At 65.7% G+C, this 22,913-nt stretch overlaps 1 protein-coding gene across 1 annotated transcript in view; it reads left to right on the plus strand.

The window, feature by feature from the left end:
• The window catches only part of STAB1 (stabilin 1), a 23,824-nt gene continuing 911 nt past the window's right edge, over positions 1–22,913 (plus strand). The window contains exons 1-65 of the mRNA XM_075547481.1: positions 1–81; positions 2,967–3,103; positions 3,499–3,614; positions 3,927–4,012; positions 4,095–4,164; positions 4,449–4,544; positions 4,826–4,936; positions 5,145–5,344; positions 5,520–5,647; positions 5,740–5,867; positions 6,079–6,170; positions 6,277–6,411; positions 6,519–6,662; positions 6,784–6,846; positions 7,037–7,150; positions 7,242–7,295; positions 7,550–7,630; positions 7,922–8,080; positions 8,426–8,488; positions 8,657–8,752; positions 8,832–8,918; positions 9,283–9,394; positions 9,790–9,976; positions 10,069–10,162; positions 10,313–10,471; positions 11,900–11,995; positions 12,479–12,574; positions 12,668–12,715; positions 12,877–13,007; positions 13,145–13,256; positions 13,596–13,673; positions 13,806–13,904; positions 14,033–14,131; positions 14,245–14,376; positions 14,533–14,661; positions 14,742–14,798; positions 15,042–15,137; positions 15,502–15,697; positions 15,800–15,895; positions 15,993–16,038; positions 16,131–16,207; positions 16,367–16,492; positions 16,633–16,706; positions 16,829–16,903; positions 17,076–17,198; positions 17,415–17,462; positions 17,885–17,962; positions 18,058–18,204; positions 18,727–18,867; positions 18,962–19,021; positions 19,302–19,478; positions 19,559–19,645; positions 19,756–19,905; positions 19,997–20,050; positions 20,130–20,331; positions 20,678–20,827; positions 20,910–21,014; positions 21,139–21,246; positions 21,339–21,532; positions 21,623–21,767; positions 21,849–21,982; positions 22,072–22,237; positions 22,317–22,426; positions 22,512–22,631; positions 22,713–22,856. Coding sequence (XP_075403596.1) covers positions 1–81; positions 2,967–3,103; positions 3,499–3,614; positions 3,927–4,012; positions 4,095–4,164; positions 4,449–4,544; positions 4,826–4,936; positions 5,145–5,344; positions 5,520–5,647; positions 5,740–5,867; positions 6,079–6,170; positions 6,277–6,411; positions 6,519–6,662; positions 6,784–6,846; positions 7,037–7,150; positions 7,242–7,295; positions 7,550–7,630; positions 7,922–8,080; positions 8,426–8,488; positions 8,657–8,752; positions 8,832–8,918; positions 9,283–9,394; positions 9,790–9,976; positions 10,069–10,162; positions 10,313–10,471; positions 11,900–11,995; positions 12,479–12,574; positions 12,668–12,715; positions 12,877–13,007; positions 13,145–13,256; positions 13,596–13,673; positions 13,806–13,904; positions 14,033–14,131; positions 14,245–14,376; positions 14,533–14,661; positions 14,742–14,798; positions 15,042–15,137; positions 15,502–15,697; positions 15,800–15,895; positions 15,993–16,038; positions 16,131–16,207; positions 16,367–16,492; positions 16,633–16,706; positions 16,829–16,903; positions 17,076–17,198; positions 17,415–17,462; positions 17,885–17,962; positions 18,058–18,204; positions 18,727–18,867; positions 18,962–19,021; positions 19,302–19,478; positions 19,559–19,645; positions 19,756–19,905; positions 19,997–20,050; positions 20,130–20,331; positions 20,678–20,827; positions 20,910–21,014; positions 21,139–21,246; positions 21,339–21,532; positions 21,623–21,767; positions 21,849–21,982; positions 22,072–22,237; positions 22,317–22,426; positions 22,512–22,631; positions 22,713–22,856 — 7,299 coding nt within the window. The remainder of the gene's footprint in view (positions 82–2,966; positions 3,104–3,498; positions 3,615–3,926; positions 4,013–4,094; positions 4,165–4,448; positions 4,545–4,825; positions 4,937–5,144; positions 5,345–5,519; positions 5,648–5,739; positions 5,868–6,078; positions 6,171–6,276; positions 6,412–6,518; positions 6,663–6,783; positions 6,847–7,036; positions 7,151–7,241; positions 7,296–7,549; positions 7,631–7,921; positions 8,081–8,425; positions 8,489–8,656; positions 8,753–8,831; positions 8,919–9,282; positions 9,395–9,789; positions 9,977–10,068; positions 10,163–10,312; positions 10,472–11,899; positions 11,996–12,478; positions 12,575–12,667; positions 12,716–12,876; positions 13,008–13,144; positions 13,257–13,595; positions 13,674–13,805; positions 13,905–14,032; positions 14,132–14,244; positions 14,377–14,532; positions 14,662–14,741; positions 14,799–15,041; positions 15,138–15,501; positions 15,698–15,799; positions 15,896–15,992; positions 16,039–16,130; positions 16,208–16,366; positions 16,493–16,632; positions 16,707–16,828; positions 16,904–17,075; positions 17,199–17,414; positions 17,463–17,884; positions 17,963–18,057; positions 18,205–18,726; positions 18,868–18,961; positions 19,022–19,301; positions 19,479–19,558; positions 19,646–19,755; positions 19,906–19,996; positions 20,051–20,129; positions 20,332–20,677; positions 20,828–20,909; positions 21,015–21,138; positions 21,247–21,338; positions 21,533–21,622; positions 21,768–21,848; positions 21,983–22,071; positions 22,238–22,316; positions 22,427–22,511; positions 22,632–22,712; positions 22,857–22,913) is intronic.

Raw genomic sequence — 22,913 nt, forward strand, 5'->3', positions numbered from 1 at the left:
ATGGCCAGGCCCCGGGGCCGCCTGCTGCTCTGCCTCCTGGCCTTCTGTGTGGCAGGCTCCAGCTGCGTCAGGGGGCAGAAGGTGAGTGTGAGTGGCCGGAGGGCACGGTGTTCACATCCTGCTGGCCAGGGACCACAGCTGGATGGGGTGCAGGTTGGTGGGGGACACACGGGACAACAGAGCAGGTCTGGGCAGGAGATGACTGACAACCTGTGTCCCCCAACTTCCCACCATCTTGTTGTGGGGCATGGCACCTGTGCCAGGGCTCCCCAGCCTGAGGGTGAAGAACTCAGAGCCAAGCCCCCTTCTGCCCTGCGTGCCCAGACTGAGGCCCAAGCCTGAGTGCAGGCCTCACCTGGGACCAGAGAGGTGCTGACATCCTGTCCACAGAGGGGTGACCTGCTGGGGGCATGTGCACCTGAGGCAGCGGGCCCGACAGTGCCTCCGAGGCTGGCCGAGAGCAGTCAAGGCTCACGGGTCAAACATGCGGCACCGGGCACAGCTGGGTTCCCGGCGAGCATGCCCAGCCCAGGGGAAGGTGGAGGCTGGCCACACAACGAGTCTGTCTGTCCCAACCATGCTGGTACCACCCAGACAGGCTGCTGCAGGAGGGACAGTGACAGGGACCCGGTGTGTCCCCTCTCCGGTCTTCCTTCCACCCAGGCCCCTGGGTGGGGTGGGGTGGACACTGTCCTTCAGAGCCTCTGCAGACAGAGTCCCTGGAGGGGCTGTGTGACTCCCAGGGCGGGGAAGACCTGCCCAAGCCCTGCCGGCAGCAGCCCGGGCAACAGCTCCTGTGGGCTCTGTGCAGGGAGGCCTGGGGCATAGGGCTAGGGCCGAAGACACAATTTGCAGGGCAGTGCTAGGTGGAGCCCTGGAGGAGTGTTCTGGGCCCCTCTGTGCCTCAGTTTCCCCCTGTGCACATTTCAGAGGAATGTCTTTACAGAGGGGACAGTGCACGAGGGCCTTAGCTGGGGTCCACTTCTGGGCGGCAGCCTGTGTCTCCCACCCCTCTCCCAGAGAGGAGGCCCAGGGTGGGGGCATCCTGGTGAGGTGCCCAGCCTCATTTCTCCCACCCTCATGGTCACTCCTCCCTGGCAGCCCCAGCAAATGGGAGACGGAGCCTAGGGAAGGGTGTGTCCCTGGGCCACAGTCAGAAAAGGGACACTAGCAGGACTTGAATGTGGCTGGGGTGGGCTTCCTAGAGGGGGGGTCCCAGGGGGTCACTCTGCAGGCTGCCGAGCAGCACCCATTGTGCCCCAGTCCAGACGGCCCTTCCTTCTGCTCTGGGGAAGAGGGAAGCAGCTGGAGGGTGCCATTCTCTCTTCCCGGTGTGTGGGGAGCCCAGGAAGCCCTCCAGCCTGGCTTCAGGGGAAGTTTCTTCCACTGCCAGGCTCAGGGTACGACTTTCCAGGCAGCAAAGGTTGCTACAGATTGGTAGGCACACGACCGTCTGTGCCTGTTTGTTAAGTCGCCCTGGGGCCCCCAGCAGCGTCTCTGTGGGAAGCAGACAGGTAAGATCCAACTCTCAGAATGGCGGGGGAGACGGGACCAACACCCGCCCAGGTTCCAGCAAAGGGTCTGCTACAGCCCCCAGGCCCTGACCCAGCTCACTGCACCCAGGCAGCTCAGGAGGGCATCTGGGCTGATGGGTGCGGCGAGGTGCTGGCTGCAGGTCTACCCATTACCATTTCATGTGCTCACCCAACGCACCTTCCTGAGAGCAAGTCAGGCCCAGGCTGGGATGCCGTCCCCTGAGTCCTAGCTGCCCACAGCCCTTCACGCACCCCGAGCCTCATCTCTCCGGGACCCACCTGTAGCTCTGTCCAGGGTCCACATGGCCCTCAGGGGACCCAGCTGCCCACTGAGCCTTTGCCCTGAGCCAGCAGCAGCTCAGCCCCCGTTGACCCCGCCTGAGTTACCCAATTCCCCCGTCTTCCCTTGCTCAGCAAGGCCAAGGCAGTGCAGGGCAAGGGAGTGGGGGGAGACCGCAGCCCCCAGTCTCCTGTGAGGCACTGCAGCCGCTCTGGACAACTTCCCTGTTTGCTGACCACAGAGGCCTGGGCGGAAAGGTCCCAATCACAGCAGCGGCTAGCCCGCAGCAGGGGCCTGGACACTGTTTCTCCTTTTTCCCATCCCAGCAGCCGGACATCTGCGGCTCTTCTAAGAAGAGCTGGTGTGAGTCCTCTGCTGTGGGGCCACACTGTGCTCAGCGGTTTTTGAGAGAACAACTCAGCAGCTGCCCTTGGCGGGGCCTCAGGTCCAGCCTCCCCACCCCTACCCCCTAGCCTCTGCCTCCCCTCCAGCCCCACCCTGCACCGCCCGTGGATGACACCATAGGCCCATGTCGGGTGGCAGGCCCCACCTCCCCACCCTTCCCATCAGTGCCCACGGGACACCCCAGAGGTTAGTGCCTCCCCCAACCCAACCTCACCCTGGTCCCGTTGCTGGAGCCTCTCCCTCCATACTCACTGCCCAAGCCTCCACGCGGACCACCCCAAGGCCTCACCTGGGCCACCTCAATCGCCGCCCCTGGTTACTTGGAGGCAAGCGGCCAGTGGCCGCAGAGAACCCACATTGAGCCCCAACTCTGACTTGCCCAAGCCTGGGTGTGCTGCCTGGCCGCTGGCACCTCTGGCCTCTCCTCACACGGTCAGTTGCTCCTTTCCGCTTCCTGGCCTCAGTCTCGGCTGGGGCGCTCCCATGTCTTAGTCAGGCTCCACTCGAGTGTCCCCTCCCACTAGAAACCACCTAGCACTCCCCCACCCCCAGGCCCGTTGGTTCCCTGGGCTGTGGGCATCACCCAGCCCCAGGGTCCTGTCTGTGTGAGGGTAGCAAGTCAGCCCTGGGGCCCCTGGAGCCTGCCTGTGCTGGATAGGCAGAAGGACAGGGCAAAGGGACAAGGGTCCACTTCTCGTCTATAGATGACAGTCTCTGGCCTCACCTGCCCTGTCTGCTCCATCCAGGTACGCTCCAAGCGCTGCGATACCAAGACCAGGTTTCACAGCCACACGCCCTGTACCCACTGCGCGGCCGTCAAGCGGCGGGTGTGCCCCTCCGGCTGGGCTCCGGAGTTTCCGCAGCAGATATCACGGGACTGTCGGTGCGGACCCCAGCCCCCTCCTCACCCTCCAGGAGGAAGTACCTGGAGCCCCACAGTGGGACAGAGGGAAGTAGGGAGGATGCAGGTGGAGGCAGAAGGCAGGGTAGGGGGTGACTGAGCCTCTAAGGCCCTGGTGGCATAGTTGGTTCTGGTGGGGCTGCTAACCGGAAGGTCAGCAGTTTGAAGCCACCAGCAGCCCAGCAGGAGAAAGGGGAGTTAGTCCGGGAACCCCGCAGGGGCTGCTCTGCCCTGTCCTACTGGGTCCCTCTGAATGGGCCTCCACTCAATGGCCGTGAGTTCGTTTTGAGGTTGAGTATCTGCCAGGCCCTGTGCTCGGCTCTGGGCCAAGCAGACACAGGGACGAGGGGGGCTCACTCTCAGCCCCCTGCTCGCAGCTATGAAGTGAAGCTGGGGGACTCCACGCTGTCCATGAGCGGCTGCAGACAGGAGTGCTGGAAGGAGGTGGTGCACAAGGCCTGCTGTGCCGGCTACTGGGGGTCGCAGTGCTACGGTAGGGGCGGGCTACAGTTAGGGGTGGGGTATTACCTTAGGGGCAGGGCGAGGTGCTATGGTAGGGGCAGGACTATGGTGGGGGCGGGGCATAAGGTGGGGCATTGGAGCACTACCTCTGGGGGTTGCAGGGGGCTACGACCCAGCGGGGCGGGACGAGGTGCGGGGGTGGGGGTGGGGGTGGGGGGGTGCGGGCGCAGCGCAGCGGAGGAGTGCCAGCAGCCCCTGGCCCCACCTACCGAGCGAGTCTTGGGGAGCCCTGGGGCGGGGCAGGCAGGGCTTGGGGGCAGGGCTGAGTGTGGTGAGTCCACAGAGTGCCCTGGGGGTGCTGAGACCCCTTGCAGCGGCCAGGGGACCTGCCTGGACGGCCTGGACAGGAATGGCACCTGCGTGTGCCAGGTAAGAACAGGGGAGGGGCAGGCGGGGTGGAGGGAAGGCAAGGGGGCAGGGTGGGGCCTGGCTGACTCAGTGCCCCCGCCAGGAAAACTTCAGTGGCTCAGCCTGCCAGGAGTGCCGAGACCCCAACCGGTTTGGGCCGGACTGCCAGTCTGGTGAGGGCTGCGGGCAAGTGGCAGAGCCGGCATCCACCTGGGGGCCCTGTGTCCACCCCCACCTGCCCCTTCAGCGCCCCTTTGCACCCTCAGATCGGCCCCCCTCCTCCAGGGGCGCGCCGGGCCTCTCCCCCTCCCAGTCTTAGTGCTGCAGTTCTCTCCCGGGAGGGCCCCCCAAACCGTCCCAGGGAGGGCCTCCCCAACCGTCCCAGGGGGGCCATGCACCCCGAGTTCCCCCAGACACACATCCCTGGTGTTCCTGAGCCGCATTCCGTGTGCCCCAGTGTGCAGCTGTGTCCATGGAGTGTGCAGCGGCGGGCCACGTGGAGACGGCAGCTGCAGGTGTTTTGCTGGGTTCATCGGGCCCCGCTGTGATCAGGGTGAGTGAGCATGTCGGCGGGACAGCCTGACACGGGCCTCGCTGGCCACAGCTGTGATGGCAAGCTCCAGCGAAGCCCCCTGCCCACAGTCGCAGGTCCTTCTAAGGAGGGGGAGGTCTTCCACCACTTGAGCCAGGTCCAGAGAGGGCAGAGCTCTGCACAAAGTCACACAGCCCACCCAGCTGAATCAGGATACCTATAGGCTGAAACCTGGCCCCTGGGCTCCCCCACCCCCCAGCTGGAGGCTGTGGTCCTTCCAGCCCTCTCTCCTCTCTGCCCAGAGCTGCCAGTCTGCCAGGCCCTGAAGTGCCCGCACAGCTCCCAGTGTTCTGCTGAGGCCCCTTCCTGCCGCTGCCTGCCTGGCTATACCCAGCACGGCAGGGAGTGCCGAGGTGAGCCAGGGGCCCGCCTCTGAGCCCGCAGACAGGCTCCGGGTGGGGGTGGGGGTGGAGACGTGCTTTTAACCCACTGGGCCATGACATCTGGTCGTGCCCAGCAAGGGGGTGTCGTTCCCGAGGGAGGGGGTACAGAGGGAACTCTGGAGGAGACTGACCTTGGGGTCCAGCTCTCCTGGACTAGTGCTGCTCTCTACCCTGGCAGCCCCCAACCCCTGCCGGTCACCCTCACCCTGTGCCCCGATGGCCCAGTGCTCGGTGAGCCCTGTGGGGCAGGCCCAGTGTCTCTGCCGAGAGGGATACCATGGTGACGGCACAGTGTGTCAGCCCCGGGACCCATGCACCGCCAACCACGGGGGCTGCCCCAGAAACTCCACCACGTGCCTGTACCAACGGCCGGGCGAGGTGAGCGGGTGGTGGGAACCCTGCTAGGCCCGGTCCCCTCGGAGGAGCCCAGCAGCCCCATGTGTACAGTCGGGAGGGGGTAGGAGCCCTTTCTCACAGGGCAGTTGTGTGTGGAGCCAGCCCCAGGGCACCATGTCCCCACCACACGACTGCTCCTCCTGTGCCCGCGGCTTAGGCCACCTGCTCGTGTAAGCCTGGTCTGGTCAGCATTGGTCCCGTCACCACCGGCTGTGTCCCCCGGTGCTTCCCTTTCTCCTGTGACCGCTCAGCCACCTGCCAGGTGACCACCTACCAGAGGACGAGGTGCGCACAGGGGTGCTGGAGGACTGGGGCAGGGCCGGACAGAGGTCCTGGCTGCCCGGGTCCCTGCCCTGACACTGCCCCTGTACTCCCAGCTGTGTGTGCAAGGAAGGCGAGGTGGGGGATGGGCGTGCCTGCTACGGGAACCTGCTGCAGGAGGTCCAGAAGTCCAGCCAGGCGGGCCTGATGGTCCTGCGTCTGAGAGTCGCCCTGAGCATGCTGGGTGTGTGAGCTCGCTGTCCGGGCCCAGTCCAAGCCCTGAGGGGTAGGGGATGGGCATGCTACAGGGACCCTGGGTTGGGGGGTGCCTGGCGGGGTAGGGCCCACTTCTCCCCCAGGCCCAGGCCCTGCTCCTCCCCATCACGATGCAGCTGGCCATGGCTCTTCCCAGCCCCCAACGTCCATCCTTCTGACCCAGCGTCCCCTGCACACAGGTCAGGGCTGCCGGGAGCTCCTCAGCACATCAGGCCCCTTCACCGTGCTGGTGCCCACCATCCTCAGCTCCTCCTCCCCCATGACCATGAACGTGAGCCTGTGGGACCTGCCCTGGGTGCCCGGTCCGTCCCCTCCACTGCCTGGGCAGGGCGCAGGGGGAGGCCCCAGCCCAGGGTTCACCGGCCTTGGGCCCACAGGCGTCCCTGGCCCAGTGGCTCTGCAAGCAGCACGTGATCGCGGGGCAGCACGTACTGGAGGAGGAGGGTCCGCAGACACGCCACTGGTGGACACTGGCCGGCCAGCACATCACGGTCACCTTCAACCGTCTGATGGTATGGCAGAAGCGGGCCCTGCCCAGTCACAGGTGGGGCTGCGGCCCAGATGGTTGCGCAGACGGGAGGAGGTGCCCAGGGTCTGAGCCAGCCTTCTCCGGCCACAGCGCAAATTCTCCTACGTGTATGAAGACCAGCCGCAGAAGAAACTCACCATCCAGAGGCCGAACTACCCGGCCTCCAATGGGGTCTTCCACCTGGTGACCAGCCTGCGGACCGAGCTCCCCGGGGGCATCCCTGGGGACCCCGAGGTGAGTTGCGTGCTCCCCGTCTCTGGCCCTGCAAGTTCAGGTGGGGGGGGCAGGGCAGTTCCGGGAGGGACTTCTTCCTCCCCTGGGGACCTCACATCCGGCCTCCCTCGCCCCCCAACAGAAAACCGTGGGCAGGATCCTCGCCTCCACAGACGCCTTCAGCCGCTTTGAGACCATCCTGGAGGTCAGCGGGAGAGGCGGGCAAGGCCCCCCCATTCATCAGAATCTGTGCCCCCACCTTCTGTGGCCCCCACAGGGCTGAGGTTCTGCATGTGGCCCCCTACTTCCTCTCTGGTGTCAGGACCTGGGTGGGGCTCGGAGGTGGGGACTTGCCTCAGCTCCCCCTGAACCTGCCTCCTGTCCCCCCACCTCAGAACTGTGGGCTGCCCTCCATGCTGGACGGGCCCGGGCCCTTCACAGTCTTTGTGCCAAGCAACGAGGCCGTGGACAGCCTGCGTGACGGCCGCCTCATCTACCTCTTCACTGAGGTAGGCTGGGTGGGGTGGGGGGTCGCTGGGGTGGACTCTGGGGTCACCAGGGTCCCTGCCTCCAGGAGCCCAGCCCTGTCTCCCCTGCCAGGGTCTCTCCAAACTACAGGAGCTGGTGAAGCACCACATCTACAGCCACGGTCAGGTGAGCGCTGCTGTCCCTCCCCCAGGTACCTGCTCTTGTGCTTGCTGTTGGGGGCGCTGTCTTTGGCTCCATCTTCCCAGGGGCCCCTGCTCCTCCCTGTCTCCACCCCCACCCTCTCCTGGGGACCATTACAGAAGAGGCCAAGGACCGGAGGGGCAGTTGGCTATGAGCCACCTCTCTAGGGCTGGGCCCGGCTACCAGAACAGTCAGTGCCCAGCCCAGGCCACTCTCCCCCTGTACCCCCCCCCCCACAGCTGACCACCGCGACGCTCCTCTCCAAGGGCCGGGTCCTCACTATGGCCAACCAGGTGCTGACTGTGAACATCTCTGACGAGGTACGGCTGGCTCTGTGGGCACTTGGGTGAATGGCCTGAGATGGGGGGAGGGCAGAAACCACGGACCGGCTGAATGGCCCCTTTTGTCCTGCCTGCATGTTCTGTGTCCTGTGATGACATCCTTCAGGGTCCTAGGGAGTCACGAGAGGGGCAGGCCTAATCCAAGCCTTTCCATCAGGGCTCAGTGGGGCAGGGCTGCTCCCAGGGGGGAGGATGACGCTGTCTGGGGAGGGTCCACCCTGCCTGGGCCTGGGCTCGGGCCAGTGAGGACCTGCTGTGTCTCTGCTGCAGGGGCGCATCCTGTTGGGGCCTCAGGGGATCCCCCTGCGACAAGTGGACATACTGGCTGCCAACGGGGTGATCCATGTGCTAGAGGGGGTCCTGCTTCCCCCCACCATCCGCCCCATCCTGCCCAAGCACTGCAGCGAGGAGCAGTACCAGATGGTGGTGGTGAGTGCAGTGGGGGCACAGGGCACAGCCCACCTTTCTGTCCCACACCAACGGGGCTGGGGACCAGCTCCTCATGTCAGCGGCTGGCTCATGGTGGCTCCCGCCTGTCCACACACCCAGTCGTGCCCCCGCCCTGCAGCACCTCCACCCCTGCCTCCTCCTCGCTCTCCAAGCTCCACCTCTGTCCCGACCCCCAACCCGGGCGACCACTGGCCTGTGACTGACATCCTGCACCTGGTCCCCCGGGACACTGTTGCCCCTGGAGTTGGATGTCCTATGCTCTTCTCCCCTCTGTGGCAAGGCTGTCACTGGTCTCCACCCAACGTCTCTCCCTCCTCCCACCAGGGCTCTTGTGTGGACTGCCAAGCCCTGAACACCAGCACGTGCCCCCCCAACAGCGTGGGCCTGGTGAGCACCCTACATGGAACCCTCAGGGAGGTGTCTGCCCTGGGCCAGGCTGGGAGAAGGGGCCAGCAGGCTCCAGACTGCTCAGCCCTGCGGGGGTGGGGTGGGTGCTGGACCCCGTGGCTGAGGCCCCTGTAAGGGGAGCGGGCTCAGCACCCTGACCGTCCCTAGGACGTCCACCTCTCGGAGTGTGTCTATGTCCATGACCCTGCCGGGCTGAATGTCCTGAAGAAAGGCTGTGCCCGCTACTGCAACCAGACTGTCACGGTGAGCCCAGGGTGCCATGGCTGGGCCGGGCCGGGAGCCGGGGTGGCGAGACCCTGCTCTGACAGGCTCTGTCCCACAGAAGCGTGGCTGCTGTAAAGGGTTCTTTGGGCCCGACTGTGCACAGTGCCCTGGGGGCTTCTCCAATCCCTGCTACGGCAAAGGCAACGTGAGTGCTGTCCACGCCCACTGAGTGGGGGGCAGGGGCCACGGCCTCCGAGACCAGTCGGCCTTGCTCTGGCCCTGAACGGAAGCCCAGCCGCGTCCCGCCGCAGGCTCTCCTTAGGACTTGTCCACAGAGGCCGTCAGCAGTTTTGTCCGCAGTTTTGAGCCATTTTCGGATGCCAGGGTGACTTTCCTGTGGAAGGGCAGGCGGGCAGACATCGACCATGCAGTGCCCTGGGGTCAGGCGCCTTTTGGGAGGCGGGTTCTTAGGCAGTTCCGGTGGAATTGAAGTCCGAGCGGGCAGCACCGAGGTGCTCAGATGTGGAGCCTGCCCATCCCGAGACGGACTGTCTTCGTCCCACCCACAGTGCAGCGATGGATCCAAGGGCAACGGGGCCTGCCTCTGCTTCCCAGACTACAAGGGCATTGCCTGCCACATCTGCTCCAACCCAAAGAAACATGGCGACCAGTGTCAGGAAGGTGGGTGGTCTCTCGGGGAAGGGCTCTATTCTCCGGAGAGGGCTGCGTCGGGTTCCTGAGAAGGGAAGGGGTCCCAGGAGGAAGGTGAAGGCCGTGGGAATGGCTGCTTCCTTCCCCCTTATTGGGAAGAACACCACAACTTCATCTGAAGCACGCAAGGTTCAGTGGAGATACACAGAAGAACCTCCTGCCAACGGTCGGGGAGCAAAACGGTTAGGGCAGGGTGGCTGGCAGGCTGGGCTGCCCCTCTCTCGTTCGCCAGGACAAGCTCAGATGTTGTGAGACCCAACTCCAGCCTACACTGACTGCCTCCTCTGAGCCTGCCCTGGTTCCCTGCCGGCAGGGCTGCCCCTGCCCACGTGTCAGTCTGCGTCCATGACCCTGCCCCTTTCCAGACTGCGGCTGCGTGCATGGGCTGTGTGACAACCGCCCCAGCAGTGGAGGGGTGTGCCAGCGGGGCACATGTGCCCCTGGCTTTAGCGGCCGCTTCTGCAATGAGACCGAGGGGGCCTGTGAGTCCGTGGGCCTGGCCCAGCCATGCCACCAGCAGGCCCGCTGTGTCCTACAGGGGGGCATCCCCAGGTGAGGACTGCCTTGGTCTTGGCCCTGTCTGTGAGCCTGCTCAGCCTCTAGCCTCTGCTAGGGGCTCACTGGGTCCCACCCCTGGCCCCCAGGTGTCTCTGCCTGGATGGCTTTGAGGGGGACGGCAGCACCTGCTCACCCAGCAATCCCTGCTCCCACCCTGACCGAGGCGGATGCTCTGAGAACGTCAGTCTCCCCGTCCTGCCCATCCTCACCACGCCCTGCCCTGCCCCGCCCTGGGGGAGGAGGGCAGCTCCGGCACTCAAAGCCAGGGAGCGGTGGGAGGCTGGCCTCTGTGTCCTCTGCCAGTGACCCTGCGTCATCTCTCCCCCACAGGCTGAGTGTATCCCCGGAGCCCCAGGCAGCTACAGCTGCACTTGTCACAAAGGCTGGAGTGGGGACGGCCGGGTGTGCGTGGCCATCGATGAGTGTGAGCTGGACGGGCGGGGGGGCTGCCACGCTGACGCCCTCTGCAGCTACGTGGGCCCCGGGCAGGTACGGCTGGCCGGGGTCCCACCTCCCAGTTTTGGGAATCTCTCTCCCCACCCTGCTGAACTCCAGGAACAACCCCAGAAGGACGCGAGCTTGGAAGCCAGTCCTGATCTGCTAGGTCCCCCTGGGGTTGTCCACTCATCTGTCACCCCGGCCCAGGGGGCCCCCGTGTGAGGTGTTCAGAGGCTGTGGATCTTGATGGGAGCAGAGAGCCTTCACCTGTCTCCCTATGAGGGGCTGGTGCATCTGGACTGCCCACTGTGTAATCAGCAGTCCAGCCAGACCTCCTTCCAGAGTCCATTCTGACTCAGCCGCCTGGTGGGACAGGGCGGCACTGCCCCTGTGGGCTCTTGAGACGGCAGTGGGCGTAGAAAGCCTTGTCTTTCTCTGGAGGAGCAGCTGGTGGTTTTGAACTGCTGACCTTGGGGACAGCAGACCAGCCATAACCCGGGATTCCCGGGTGCTTTCCCATCTCCGCGCTAACCAGGACTGGCCCTGTGTAGCTTCCGAGATGAGATGAGACCAGTACTGTTCAGGGTGGGCCCGCGGTCTCTGCTCTAGACGTAGGGCCTACGGAGACCCTGCTGGGGGAGTGGGGGCCCGGAGGCTGGGGCTCTTGGAAGCCGGCCTGGCATGTTGCCGTCAGGGTCCTCCGTGGGCCACATAGGCTAGGCAGGCATCAAAAACCCAGACCCGGAACGCTGGAGCACTTGAAGCCCATTTAAACCCACTGCCGTCCAATCGATCCTGACGAACGCACAGCGAACCCCTCCCCCTCACAAGGGGGCACGAGCCGTTCCCACCCGAGGCGGGATTTCCAAGGCTGGAAGTCTTTCTTCCGGAGGGCAGCCTGCCTCCCTTTCTCCAGAGGAGTCTGTGCCTTTGAACCCCTGGTCACCACCAGAGCAGACCCCGTCAGGAGCCTTACATTCCAGATGCTGCGGCCTGGATGGGCAGGGTTAGACTCTCCCCAACTTGCCAAGAGGCCACCTGGGAGCCAGGGTGGGTTGGGGGTGGTCCCCCAGGTCACTCACCAGGCAGTGCGGACAAGCCCGAGCACCTAGCCTTGAGCAGGAGCAGTCAGGGCAGACGCCCGGGGGGGCCTGGTGGAGGCCTTGGCAGACCCTGATCCACTTGCCACAAGCTGTTGACTGGACATCGGACAAGAAACCAGATCACGACCTCCTCCCTTGACCTGTGTGGGGGGCAGTGAAGCCCAGGGGTACTTCCCCACCAGTGTCCCCAGAGCCAGTCCTCTCTCGGGCCATGGTATCCCCACTTGGAAATGGCCCTCCAGGGTTGGGGATGGAGGGCCTCTCTGGGACCTGGGCAGGCTTGGGGGTGCAGGGGCCAGACAGCCGAGGGTGGGACAGGGGAGGCCTGGACACTCCGGTGACACGAGTCCCTCTGCCCCCCCCCCATCCTGTTCAGAGCCGATGCACCTGCAAACTGGGCTTCGCGGGCGATGGCCACCTGTGCAGCCCCATCGACCCCTGCCGAGCCGGCAACGGAGGCTGCCACGACCTGGTGAGGGGAGGGGCCTGCGCCCAGGCTGTGGCTATGTCTGTCCCCACAGGGTGGGGAGCCCCCTCATCCCAGGTCTAAGCAGGCCCTCCCTGGCCCCTAAGATAAAGCCTTCACTTCAACCTCACTTTTGCTGAAGGCCCTGCACCACCCCTCCTTGTACCAGCTGTGGAGCTTCTGTGGACCCGCACCCCCCACTTCTCCCCCTTTGTTGCCCTTCCCCCTGCCCTGGGCTAGCCTCCCTCAGGCCCAGCAGTGCCTCCTGGGTGCACCAGAGGGCCCGTCTGTCTGTCCGTCATCCCAGGGTGGGCTTCTTGTCCCTCAGATACCCAGTGGTCTTGGAGGGCTGTGCCAGGCACCCCAAAGGAGTTCTAGAAACAGACCGGGGTGTGTGACTGGGCAGGCAGTTGGCAGGGCCGTGGGAGACAGGGAGGAGGGTGGATCCAGTGTGGGTGCTGAGTGGTCTCTTTGCCCAACCCACCCCAGGCCACCTGCCGGGCAGTCGGGGGAGGTCAGCGGGTTTGCTCATGCCCCGCTGGCTACGGGGGCGACGGCCTCAGCTGCTATGGGGACATCGTGCAGGTCAGTCGGCTTCGCCATCTCTGCTCCCTGTGGGGACGGCTCCTTTCCTACGCCTCCAGGCCCGGGGCCTTGACCCCCGTTCTTCTCCCTTAGGAGCTGGCGGCAAATGCCCACTTCTCCGTTTTCTCCCAGTGGATCAAGGTAGCCTACCCACCCAGGCATGGCATGGGGCCTAGGGCCCCAGATCCAGAAGACCCCTTGAGTGCAGGGCACGGTCAACCCCAGAGTTGGGGGAGCCGGGATGTGGGGACCTGGCGGCTACCCTCCTTACGCCTCCTGTCCCCCTGCACACCTCGTCCCAGAATGCCGGCCTGACCCTCCCTGCTGACAGTCATGTCACAGCCCTGGTGCCCCCGGACTCCGCCGTCAGCCGCCTGAGCTCCCAGGACCGGGCCTTCTGGCTGCAGCCAAGGATGCTGCCGCTGCTGGTCAGGTACTGGGGCATCTGAGAGCCCCAGGCCCTCCCAGACGGGTGGGGATTGGGTCCTCAACCGGCCCAGGTGGGCCCCAGGCGCAGGGCCTCCCTGGGCTGCACTGACCTGGGCCTATGCCCCCACATTGCCCCCGTAGGGTCCATTTTCTCCAGGGCGCCCTCTCTGAGGAGGAGCTGGGGCGCCTGGCCGGGCAGGATGTGGTCACCCTGGAGCCTGGCACGCACTGGGAGATTCGCAACATCAGTGGAGTACGTGGCACCCGCGTGGCAGGAGAGTGGGGCCCTCAGGGACCCCGAGTGAGGTCGGGCCCTGACCCTGCCTCGGGCCTCCCCCTGGAGTGGGCACAGGGCACGTTGTCGAGGGACACTGGGCTTCAGATGGCCGCCTGGTGGGGGGTGGGGTGGGGTGTCCATTCTTGTAGACACAGACTTATCAGCCTCACACCCAGGGGCCCTGCTGGCGGGGGCTCCCGAGTCTGAGTATGTCTAGGCCAGGCTGGGAGGGACCTGTGGGTGCCAGCAGCCTCGGTAGGTGGTCTACCAGTACAGACATCCACCTGTGGCTGAATTTCACCTGCTGCCTTCCAGAGGGTGTGGGTGCAGAACGCCAGTGTGGACGTGGCCGACCTCCCTGCCACCAATGGGGTCCTGCACATCCTCAGCCAGGTGTGTGCCCGGACCCTGGGCCGCTGAGGGGCATGAGAATACTTACAGCTCCAGGCAGCTGGGGGGCGGGTGGCAGTGCACTGACAGAACACCCCCACCTACCCCACCCCACCCCCGCTCTGCTCCACCCAGGTCTTGCTGCCTCCGCTGGGGAACAGGCTGCAGGGGCAGGGCCTGCTGCAGCAACTGCGGTCTGTGCCCGCCTTCACCCTCTTCCGGGAGCTGCTGCAAGTAGGAGAGGCAGGGCGGGGGCATCTGGCCAGAGGCCTGGTGTGGAGGGAGCTGGTTGGCTCCCAGGGTCAGGACTGTGGGCCACACTGCTCACCCCTGAAGCCTGTCTGTCTGTCTCCGGCCTCTAGCACCATGGGCTGGTGCCCCAGATCGAGGCCGCCCCTGCCTACACCATCTTTGTGCCCACAAACCAGTCCCTGGAGGCTCAGGGCAACCGCAGCATCTTGGTGAGGCCGCGGCAGGCAGGGGCTGGGGCGGCGGGGGTGGGGGGACCCAGGGCAGGGCAACTCGGGGAGACACCTTGGGGCCCCCTGAGCTGTCTCCGTCTCTGTACTCCCAGGACTTGGACACAGTGCGACACCACGTGATCCTGGGGGAGGCGCTCACCGTGGGAGACCTGAGGAGAGGTGGGCACCGCAACTCCCTCCTGGGCCCTGCCTACTGGCTGGTGTTCTACAATCACAGTGGACAGGTGTGTGTGTGGGGGCAACACCCCCCAACAGTGCCCCTCACCCACTTGGGAGCCTCCAACCTGTGCTCCAGGGACACACCCATCCTAGGGGTGCCCCCACCCCTAGAGTGGCTCCCAGGCCGAGGGGGCCACTCAGCCTCCTCCCCCGCCCACCAGCCTGAGGTGAACCACGTGCCCTTGGAAGGCCCTGCGCTGGAAACCCCTGGCCGCTCCCTGCTGGGCCTGTCCGGAGTCCTGAGGGTGGGCTCCAGCCGCTGCCTACACAGCCACGCCCAGGCCCTGCGGGTGAGGAGGGGGACGGCCTGATCCGGGGGTGAGGGCCACCCTGGGCAGGAGGGTCATTCTGTACCATTCCCTGCCCCCAGGAGAAATGCGTCAACTGCACCAGGAAGTTCCGCTGTTCCCAGGGCTACCAGCTGCAGGTGAGACATCCCTGCCCACTGCTGGGCAAAGCCCAGGGATAGGGGGACAGGTGGGAGTGGCTGCCACGGGTCTCTGGTAGAGGCCAGGGGGCCTGCTCCGAGGAGGCCTGGTTCCCACGGTCAGCTGCGACCCCTGACCTCCACCCGGCCCCACCTCAACCTCCTCTCTGTCTGGGACCCTCCCTGACTCTGCCCTGTCCCTGCCCAAACCTCGGGTCACCCCACTGCCTGTCCCCGTCCCAGGAAACACCCAGGAAGAGCTGTGTCTTCCGCTCTGTCACCGGCTCTCTTCCGACCTTCTCCCGGGGCTGTTCTTACAGCTGCATCAAGAAGATTGAGGTTGGCCTGCAGCCCCGACACCTCCAGATCATGGCCACACAGGGGGCTCCAGGGAGGTGTCTCAGTTTTAGGCCAGTGCCACGACTGGGGTTGGAGTCAGGTCAGAGAGGGGGGACCGAGGCTTGTGGTCAGAGGGGCTAGGGCTTGGCCCTCTATCTTCCCTTAGCTTAGCTCAAGGGAGAGAGGGGCTTAGCTCAAGGCTGGCCCAACAGCCCAGCCTGAGGGGACCAGGCCTGGCCCTTGCCCAGGGAGGGTGTAGAAGGTGTCCTCGGGGCCCCTTCCCATCCTTGAGCTCCCTGCTTACAGCCCGAGGTGGCTGTCCCCTGTGTCCTGGCTCTTGTGGCAGCCCTACCCTGCCCCACAGGTGCCGGACTGCTGCCCCGGCTTCTTTGGCACACTGTGCGAGCCGTGCCCGGGAGGCCTGGGCGGCGTGTGCTCTGGCCATGGGCAGTGTCAGGACCGGCTGCTGGGCAGCGGGGAGTGCCGCTGCGAGGAGGGCTTCCACGGCACGGCCTGCGAGACCTGTGAACTGGGCCGCTATGGGCCGGGCTGTGCCGGAGGTGAGGTTGGGGCTGGGGCTGGAGCTGGTGGGCCAGGGGCTCTGGCCGGAGGGCAGGGAGAGGGGTGCTGGAATAACTCCCTCCCTTCTTGCTTGCTTGCAGTGTGTGACTGTGTACACGGACTGTGCCAGGAGGGCCTGCGTGGAGATGGCAGCTGCATCTGCAACGTTGGCTGGCGGGGCCCTCGCTGTGACCAGAGTGAGGGGACCACCGGTGGGGGAGGGGCTGTGACTGGGGGAGGTGGTGCCTGGGTCCTACTGACCGGAACCATTCTCCTGCCACCGCCTGCCCACAGATGTCACTGACCCTGGGTGCTCAGCGGGGTGTGATCCCAACGCCAAGTGAGTGAGCCCTAGGAGGTGGGCTGGGTGGGGTGGGGGGCCGGGCCAGGAGGCCCCTCCCAAGCTGAGCCCCTGTCCCCACCTGCCTCCAGCTGCATGCAGTACTCGGCCGGAGCCCAGGTCTGCGTCTGTGCTGCAGGATACGCAGGAAACGGCACCCACTGTTCAGGTCCAGCCTTGCCCCACGGGTGTCCTGGGTGCCCCCCACCCAAGAAGCCTGAGCGGCTCTTCCCACAGACCATTCCCTCCCCTCAGTCCAGTCGCTACCGCCAGCCCAGTCAGGCCTGTCTCTTTCCCTGCCCTCCCCCTGACCCGTTTGGCTCTCCAGAGGTGGACCCCTGTGTCCAAGACCACGGGGGCTGCTCACCCCATGCCAACTGCACCAAGGTGGCTCCTGGGCAGCGGACGTGTACCTGCCGAGAAGGCTACACAGGCGACGGGGAGCTGTGCCAGGGTGAGGGGCCCCCAGCGTGGCATAGGCTGTTGGAGGGGGAGGGGACTGCAGGGGTCAGGAGCAGGGGCCGAGTCTGTACAGGTTCCAATGATATAGGTGGAGGAAGGGGCCGCCCCTCATGCCGGTGTCTCTTCCCTCAGAGGTTAACAGCTGTCTCCTCCACCACGGGGGCTGCCACATTCACGCTGAGTGCATTCCAACCGGCTCCCAGCAGGTCAGTGGGGCAGGGCGGGGCCTCCCCTCAGAGCAGACCAGGGGGTGGGATGCCTCCTTGTCCTGGGCACTGGCCAGCCCTTGGCTCCTGGCAGTCCCACTGATCAAGAGTTGGGGGCACAGGTGTCTTGCAGTTGCCGTGAGGGGTATAGTGGGGATGGTGTCCGGACCTGTGAGCCCCTGGACCCCTGCTCCCAGGTCAGGCCCTGTTCCATTTCAGGGGGGTAAGACCCAGCCTTGGTTGTCCACTGCAAGGCTCCTAGGGCCCCTGAAGACTGGGCTCTGGGGCTTGGGGGGCTGGGCAGGCTCCTGCAGGCCCCTTTGCAGGGTCCTGGGACCAGCCACGCCTCTCCTGTCCTCCTCTCATCAGCGCAACGGCGGCTGCAGCCCCTATGCAGTGTGCAAGAGCACCGGGGACGGCCAGAGGACCTGCACCTGCGACGCAGCACACACAGTGGGCGACGGGCTCACCTGCCGTGCCCGAGTCGGCCTGGTAACGATGCCTGAGTCTGGCCTCTGTCCTGACCTCGGCTATGCCCCATGGGCCTGACCCACAGTTTTGTGAGACCCTGGGCCTGACCCCAGCTGGGAACTGTCCCTGTCCCACCCCGGCTTTCCTTTCCTTGTCTCTGCTTGGGCTCAAGGTGCTGGTCAGGCACCAGTCCCCAGATGCCCCCCAAAATCTGAGCTGACGCTCACTCTCCTCCAGGAGCTCCTTCGAGACAAGCACGCCTCCTTCTTCAGCCTCCACCTGTTGGTGAGTACCCAGCCATGCCCATGCCCCACCCAGGTGTGCTACCTGTACGCCTGCCCACTCTGGGGGCAAGGGATAAGCTGGCCTGGCCTCTCAGAGCCTAAGTGTGGGCCACAGAGGTTTCAAGTGGGCTCCAGGTCCCTGGGGGGGGGGCGGGGGCGCAGGGAGAGCTCCCCTTCTGGGCCAATTTTCCCTCCTCCTGCCCTGTGCAGGAGAGAGCCTCAGGGTGCAAAGTGGGAGGTTCAAACCCAGCTGCAGCGTCACTGGGCAGTGTTGTGGCCCTCTCCCTCTGCAAGAGTGACAGCCCTGGAGTCGCGATGGGGCTCTCCTGGGGTTGACCTGTCCGGTAGAACCTCTAGGGGTGCTATGAACCGGGGTGGACTCCACGTGAGTGGGTGGGTTTGGTTTGATCTGCGTCCGTCCAGGAATACAAAGAGCTCAAAGGAGACGGGCCCTTCACCATCTTCGTGCCACACGCGGACCTCATGACCAACCTGACTCAGGTAGGGCTGAGAGGGCGCGCACACCAGCAGTGGGGGTTGCGGGCCTCGAGGCGGCGGCCGCTAGCCGCCCATGCCCCTCACCACTCCCACTCCAGGAAGAGCTGGCCCAGATCCGCGCGCACCACCAGCTCGTGTTCCGCTACCACGTGGTCGGCTGCCGGAAGCTGGGGAGCCAGGAGCTGCTGGACGCCCAGTACATCACGGCGCTCTCCGGGCACCCTCTGCGCTTCAGCGAGCGGGCGGTGAGGCTGGGCCAGCCGCGCCCCGCCCCGCGCCCCGCCCCGCGAACCTAGAACCTGTACCCAGAGCGCGGGAGTTGTACCCCTCAAGCCCCGCCCCGCCCCCAGCCCAGGACGCTATCCTTCAAGCCCCGCCCCAGGACGCCTACTCACCCCGCCCCCAGACCCGCCCCCAAACTCAGACCTCTCAAGCCCCGCCCCTGACTTCTTTCTTCCCATCTCCACCCTCCGTCCCGCAGTGAGTCCCTTCTCCGGGGCTGGGGGTTCAGGGCGGAGATGAGGCCTACCTAGGGCCACTCTCTTACTCTAGACCCCCACTGCCCTGAACCACCGACCTGCTGCGCGAGGGAGGGAGCTCCGCCCCCTACCTGGGCCCCGCCCACACCTCTTCCGACCGCAGGGGTCGCTTGGGCTACGCTTTAAGGCTGGCCCCGCCCCCAAGACTGACCCCACCCAGGGCTCCGCCCCGCCTCAGGCCCCACCCAGCTCCCGGGCCTCCCTCACGCGCCCGCGTCCCGCTCCTAGGGCAGCATCTACATCAATGACTTCGCGCGTGTGCTGAGCAGCGACCACGAGGCTGTGAACGGCGTCCTGCACTTCATCGACCGTGTCCTGCTGCCGCCCGACGCGCTGCACTGGAAGCCCGGCGCCGCTCCAACCCCACCGGTATGGCTTGGGCCCGGACTGGAGGCCGGGAGGCAGGAAGGCGGCTGGGAGCCTGGCCGGATGCACCTGGTTGCTCATACGTGCCTTTCCTCAGCGAAACGTCACGGCTGCTGCAGACAGCTTTGGCTATAAGATCTTCAGTGGCCTCCTGAAGGTACCGCCCCATGGCACGCAGCCCACTCGGAGTGCACGTGAGCACGTGTTGGTGTGGGTGTGTGACGTGTGTGCAGCGGTGTGCACGCACCCCCTTCAGTGTGCACGCTGCCATGCATGAGGACATCGTGTGCCTTGTCTGTGCAGGCCCACATCCGCACCTGTGTCTATGGGGACGATGGGGGCCCCTGGCAGCCCCTCCTCACTATGCCACCTGGCCCCTCCCACCCACCATCCTCTGGCTGGGTTGTGACTGGCCCACCCTTGCCCGATCCCACCAGGTGGCTGGCCTCCTGCCTTTGATTCAAGACGTGTCCCACGGGCCCTTCACAATGCTGTGGCCCACAGACTCGGCCTTGAGAGCCCTGCCCCCAGAGCGCCAGGCCTGGCTGTACCACGAGGCACATCGGGACAAGCTGATGGCAGTTCTGCGTGGCCACGTGATCTACAACATGGAGGTGAGTGCACCCCCAGACCTCGCCTGCCTCACCCCTGCTGTCTGGCACCCGCTTCCAACTGTGGCTCACTCTGTCGTCAGGCCTTGGCGTCCGACCTGCCCAACCTGGGCCCGCTCCGCACCATGCACGGGACCCCAATTTCCTTCTCCTGCAGCCTCGCCCGGCCCGTGAGTCTGGGGAGCCCCTTGATGGGGAGGAGCGAGGCCAGGGCTCTGGCGGTGGGTCAGGGCACAGGCGCATCTGTGGCCCCCAAACACCCCACCCTCTCCCAGCACAGGGTGAGCTCCTGGTGGGTGAGGGCGAGGCCCAAATTGTGCAGCGGTACCTGCGCTTCGAGGGCGGCCTGGCATACGGCATTGACCGGTTGCTGGAGCCCCCCGGCCTGGGTGCTCGCTGTGACCGCCTGGAGAGGCAGGTGGTGCAGAAGGTGAGTGAGATCTTAGGCCCTGGGTGGAGGGGCAGGAAACACAGACCACTTGTTGGTCCTGGCCTTCTGACCTTGACATATGACCCTCCAGGCCTGTGGCATCTGTGGGATGGAGCCGCCTTGTCCCCAGGGCTGGAAGGAACAGGTGAGGACCTAGGGGGCTGGGCAGGACCTAGGACCCCCAAGCTCTGTCTGTTGGCACACTGACTTTCTTCTTGGCCCAGGGCAGCCCCGAGGCCTGCTGGCACATCTATACCAAGTTCCGGGCCCCCTTATCACTGCGCCCGTGGGCCCACAGCAGCCTCTGGGGGCGGCCCAGCCTCTGGGGTCAATCCCAGAGCCTGGGCCGGGGCTGCCGCCGAAACTGTGTCACCACCATCTGGAAGCCCAGCTGCTGCTCCGGCCACTACGGCAGTGAGTGCCGAGGTGAGGGCCCCAAGGTCTCTGGCAGTGCTGACCTTTGTCCCTGAAAAACGCTCGAGGTGGCCAAGGGCCAGCCTGGAGGCCCAGGGGGTTTTATGGGGAGGGCGTGCTCTGCACTGGGTGGGTGAGTAGCAGTGCAGGGCAGGGCCTGGTGGGTCTCTGGGGGCGGGTCCTGGGTGTGCTCCAGGTCCAGGGAGCCTGGAATGTTCTCAGCAGGTGGGGGTTTGGGTGGGCTGGTGTTTCTGGAAGAGCCTTGATCACCCCTGGGTGGAGGGTAGAGTGTGCGGCGGGGAGTCCTGATGAGCAACAGCCGCTGGCTGCTCCTGATTTCCCCCCCCCCATGTCCCAGCATGCCCTGGGGGCCCCAGCAGCCCATGCAGTGACCGTGGAGTGTGTGCAGATGGCATGAGCGGCAGCGGGAAGTGCCAGTGCCGCCCAGGTTTCGCTGGGATAGCTTGTGAGCTCTGTGCCCCAGGTGCTTTTGGACCCCTTTGCCAAGGTAGGCCAGCTCTGCCCTGCCCTGCCCTGCCCCGCCCCGCTGATTCCCTGATCCCCTCACCCACGGAGTTCCATGCCCGCAGCCTGCCGCTGCGCCTCCCATGGGCGCTGTGACGAGGGCCTTGGGGGCTCCGGGGCCTGCTTCTGTGATGAGGGCTGGACCGGGCCCACCTGCCAGGTGCAGCTGGGTGAGTGGCCTCTAGGCCTGTGTCCCAGAGGGTGCAGGCTCAGGGGAGGCACTGTGGGTGGGGAGAGGGAGGGCCAGGAGGCCAGCAACTGACCTGGCTGTCTGGGGCTGGGCGGCGGGCACAGTGCTGCAGCCTGTGTGCACGCCCCCCTGTGCCCCCCAGGCCGTGTGCCGCGGGAACAACAGCTGCGAGTGCAGCCTGGGCTATGAAGGGGATGGCCGAGTGTGCACAGGTGAGCGCACAGGTGACCCAGCTGTGGAGGTGGGGGTGCCCTCACCTTCCTTGGGTTGCCTGGTGCAAGCTCCACCCCGCTCCCATCCCCAGTGGTAGACCTGTGCCAAAATGGGCATGGCGGCTGCAGTGAGTATGCCAGCTGCAGCCAGGTGGGCACAGTGGTGACCTGCACCTGCCTGCCTGACTACGAGGGGGACGGCTGGATCTGCCAGGCCCGCAACCCCTGTGAGGACGGCCACCGTGGGGGCTGCAGTGAGCATGCTGACTGCCTGAGCACTGGCCCGGTGAGCAGGCAGGAAGCCCAGTGGCTGGGGGTGGAGTGAGGGGGTGCCCTGCAGCCCCACTAGGACGCCGTCTGCTGCCCCCTTACACAGAACACTCGGCGCTGTGAGTGCCACACTGGCTATGTGGGGGACGGGCTGCAGTGTCTGCCGGAGCCCGAGTTGCCAGTGGACCGCTGCCTGGATCAGCCCCGGCCTTGCCATGCCGATGCTACATGCACTGACCTGCACTTCCAGGGTGCGTTGGTTCCGTCGCCCACCCCATGCCCGCTCTGTGTCCTGGTGCCTGCCAGCTGACCGTGCACCCCTCCCTCTGCAGAGAAACGGGCTGGGGTCTTCCACCTGCAGGCAAGCAGTGGTCCTTACGGCCTGACCTTCTCTGAGGCAGAGGCGGCTTGTGGGGCCCAGGGGGCCGTCCTAGCGTCCTTGTCCCAGCTCTCTGCTGCCCAGCAGGTGTGTGAGGCGGGCAGAGGGCCTCAGGGTGCAGTGGGGGGCCCCCAGAGCCTGGCTGCATCTCAGTGTCCCGCCCTCCCCCCCTTCAGCTGGGCTTGCACCTGTGTCTCGTGGGCTGGCTAGCCAATGGCTCGGCTGGCCACCCTGTCGTCTTCCCCGCGGCTGACTGTGGTAACGGTCGGGTGGGCGTTGTCAGCCTGGGCACCCGTCAGAACCTCTCAGAGAGCTGGGATGTCTACTGTTACCGCACACAAGGTGTGTCCACCTCTGTGCCCTGCCCCTCCCCCTCCTCCTCTGCCTAGCCACTGACCCGCCCGCCCACCTGCCTTCCCAGATGTGCAATGCGAGTGCCGGGACGGCTTCGTGGGTGACGGGACCTCCGTGTGCAATGGGAAGCTGCTTGATGTCCTGGCTGCCACTGCCAACTTCTCCACATTCTATGCGGTGGGTGGGCCGCTGGGGGGAGGCTGGTGGGAGCTGGCCTCCGGGAAGTGCATCTGCCCTCACTCCTACCCTCCCGGCCCCCCAGATGATCTTAGATTATGCCAATGCCACCCAGAGAGGCCTTGACTTCCTGGGCTTCCTGAGCGACGAGTTCACCTTCAAGACGCTCTTTGTCCCCGTCAACCAAGGCTTTGCAGACAATATGGTAGCAAGGGACGGGGGCAGGGTTGGGCCTGCCTCTGCCCCCTTTGGCCAGCCCAGGCCAATAGGCCTGCTTTGTCCCCAGACACTGAGTGGGCCGGACCTAGAACTGCATGCTGCCAACACCACCTTCCTGAGTGCCAACGCTAGCCAGGGGGCTCTACTCCGTGCCCACTCGGGCCTCAGCCTTGTCATTGCCAGTGGCGGCAACAGTTCTCAGCCCTCTGTGGTGAGTCTGGCAGCTCTGCCCCTGGCCCTCCCCTACCCCCATCCTCGGCAGGCTGGC

Source organism: Tenrec ecaudatus, chromosome 4 (assembly GCF_050624435.1).
Source record: "Tenrec ecaudatus isolate mTenEca1 chromosome 4, mTenEca1.hap1, whole genome shotgun sequence".
In the NCBI taxonomy this organism is placed as follows: domain Eukaryota; kingdom Metazoa; phylum Chordata; class Mammalia; order Afrosoricida; family Tenrecidae; genus Tenrec; species Tenrec ecaudatus.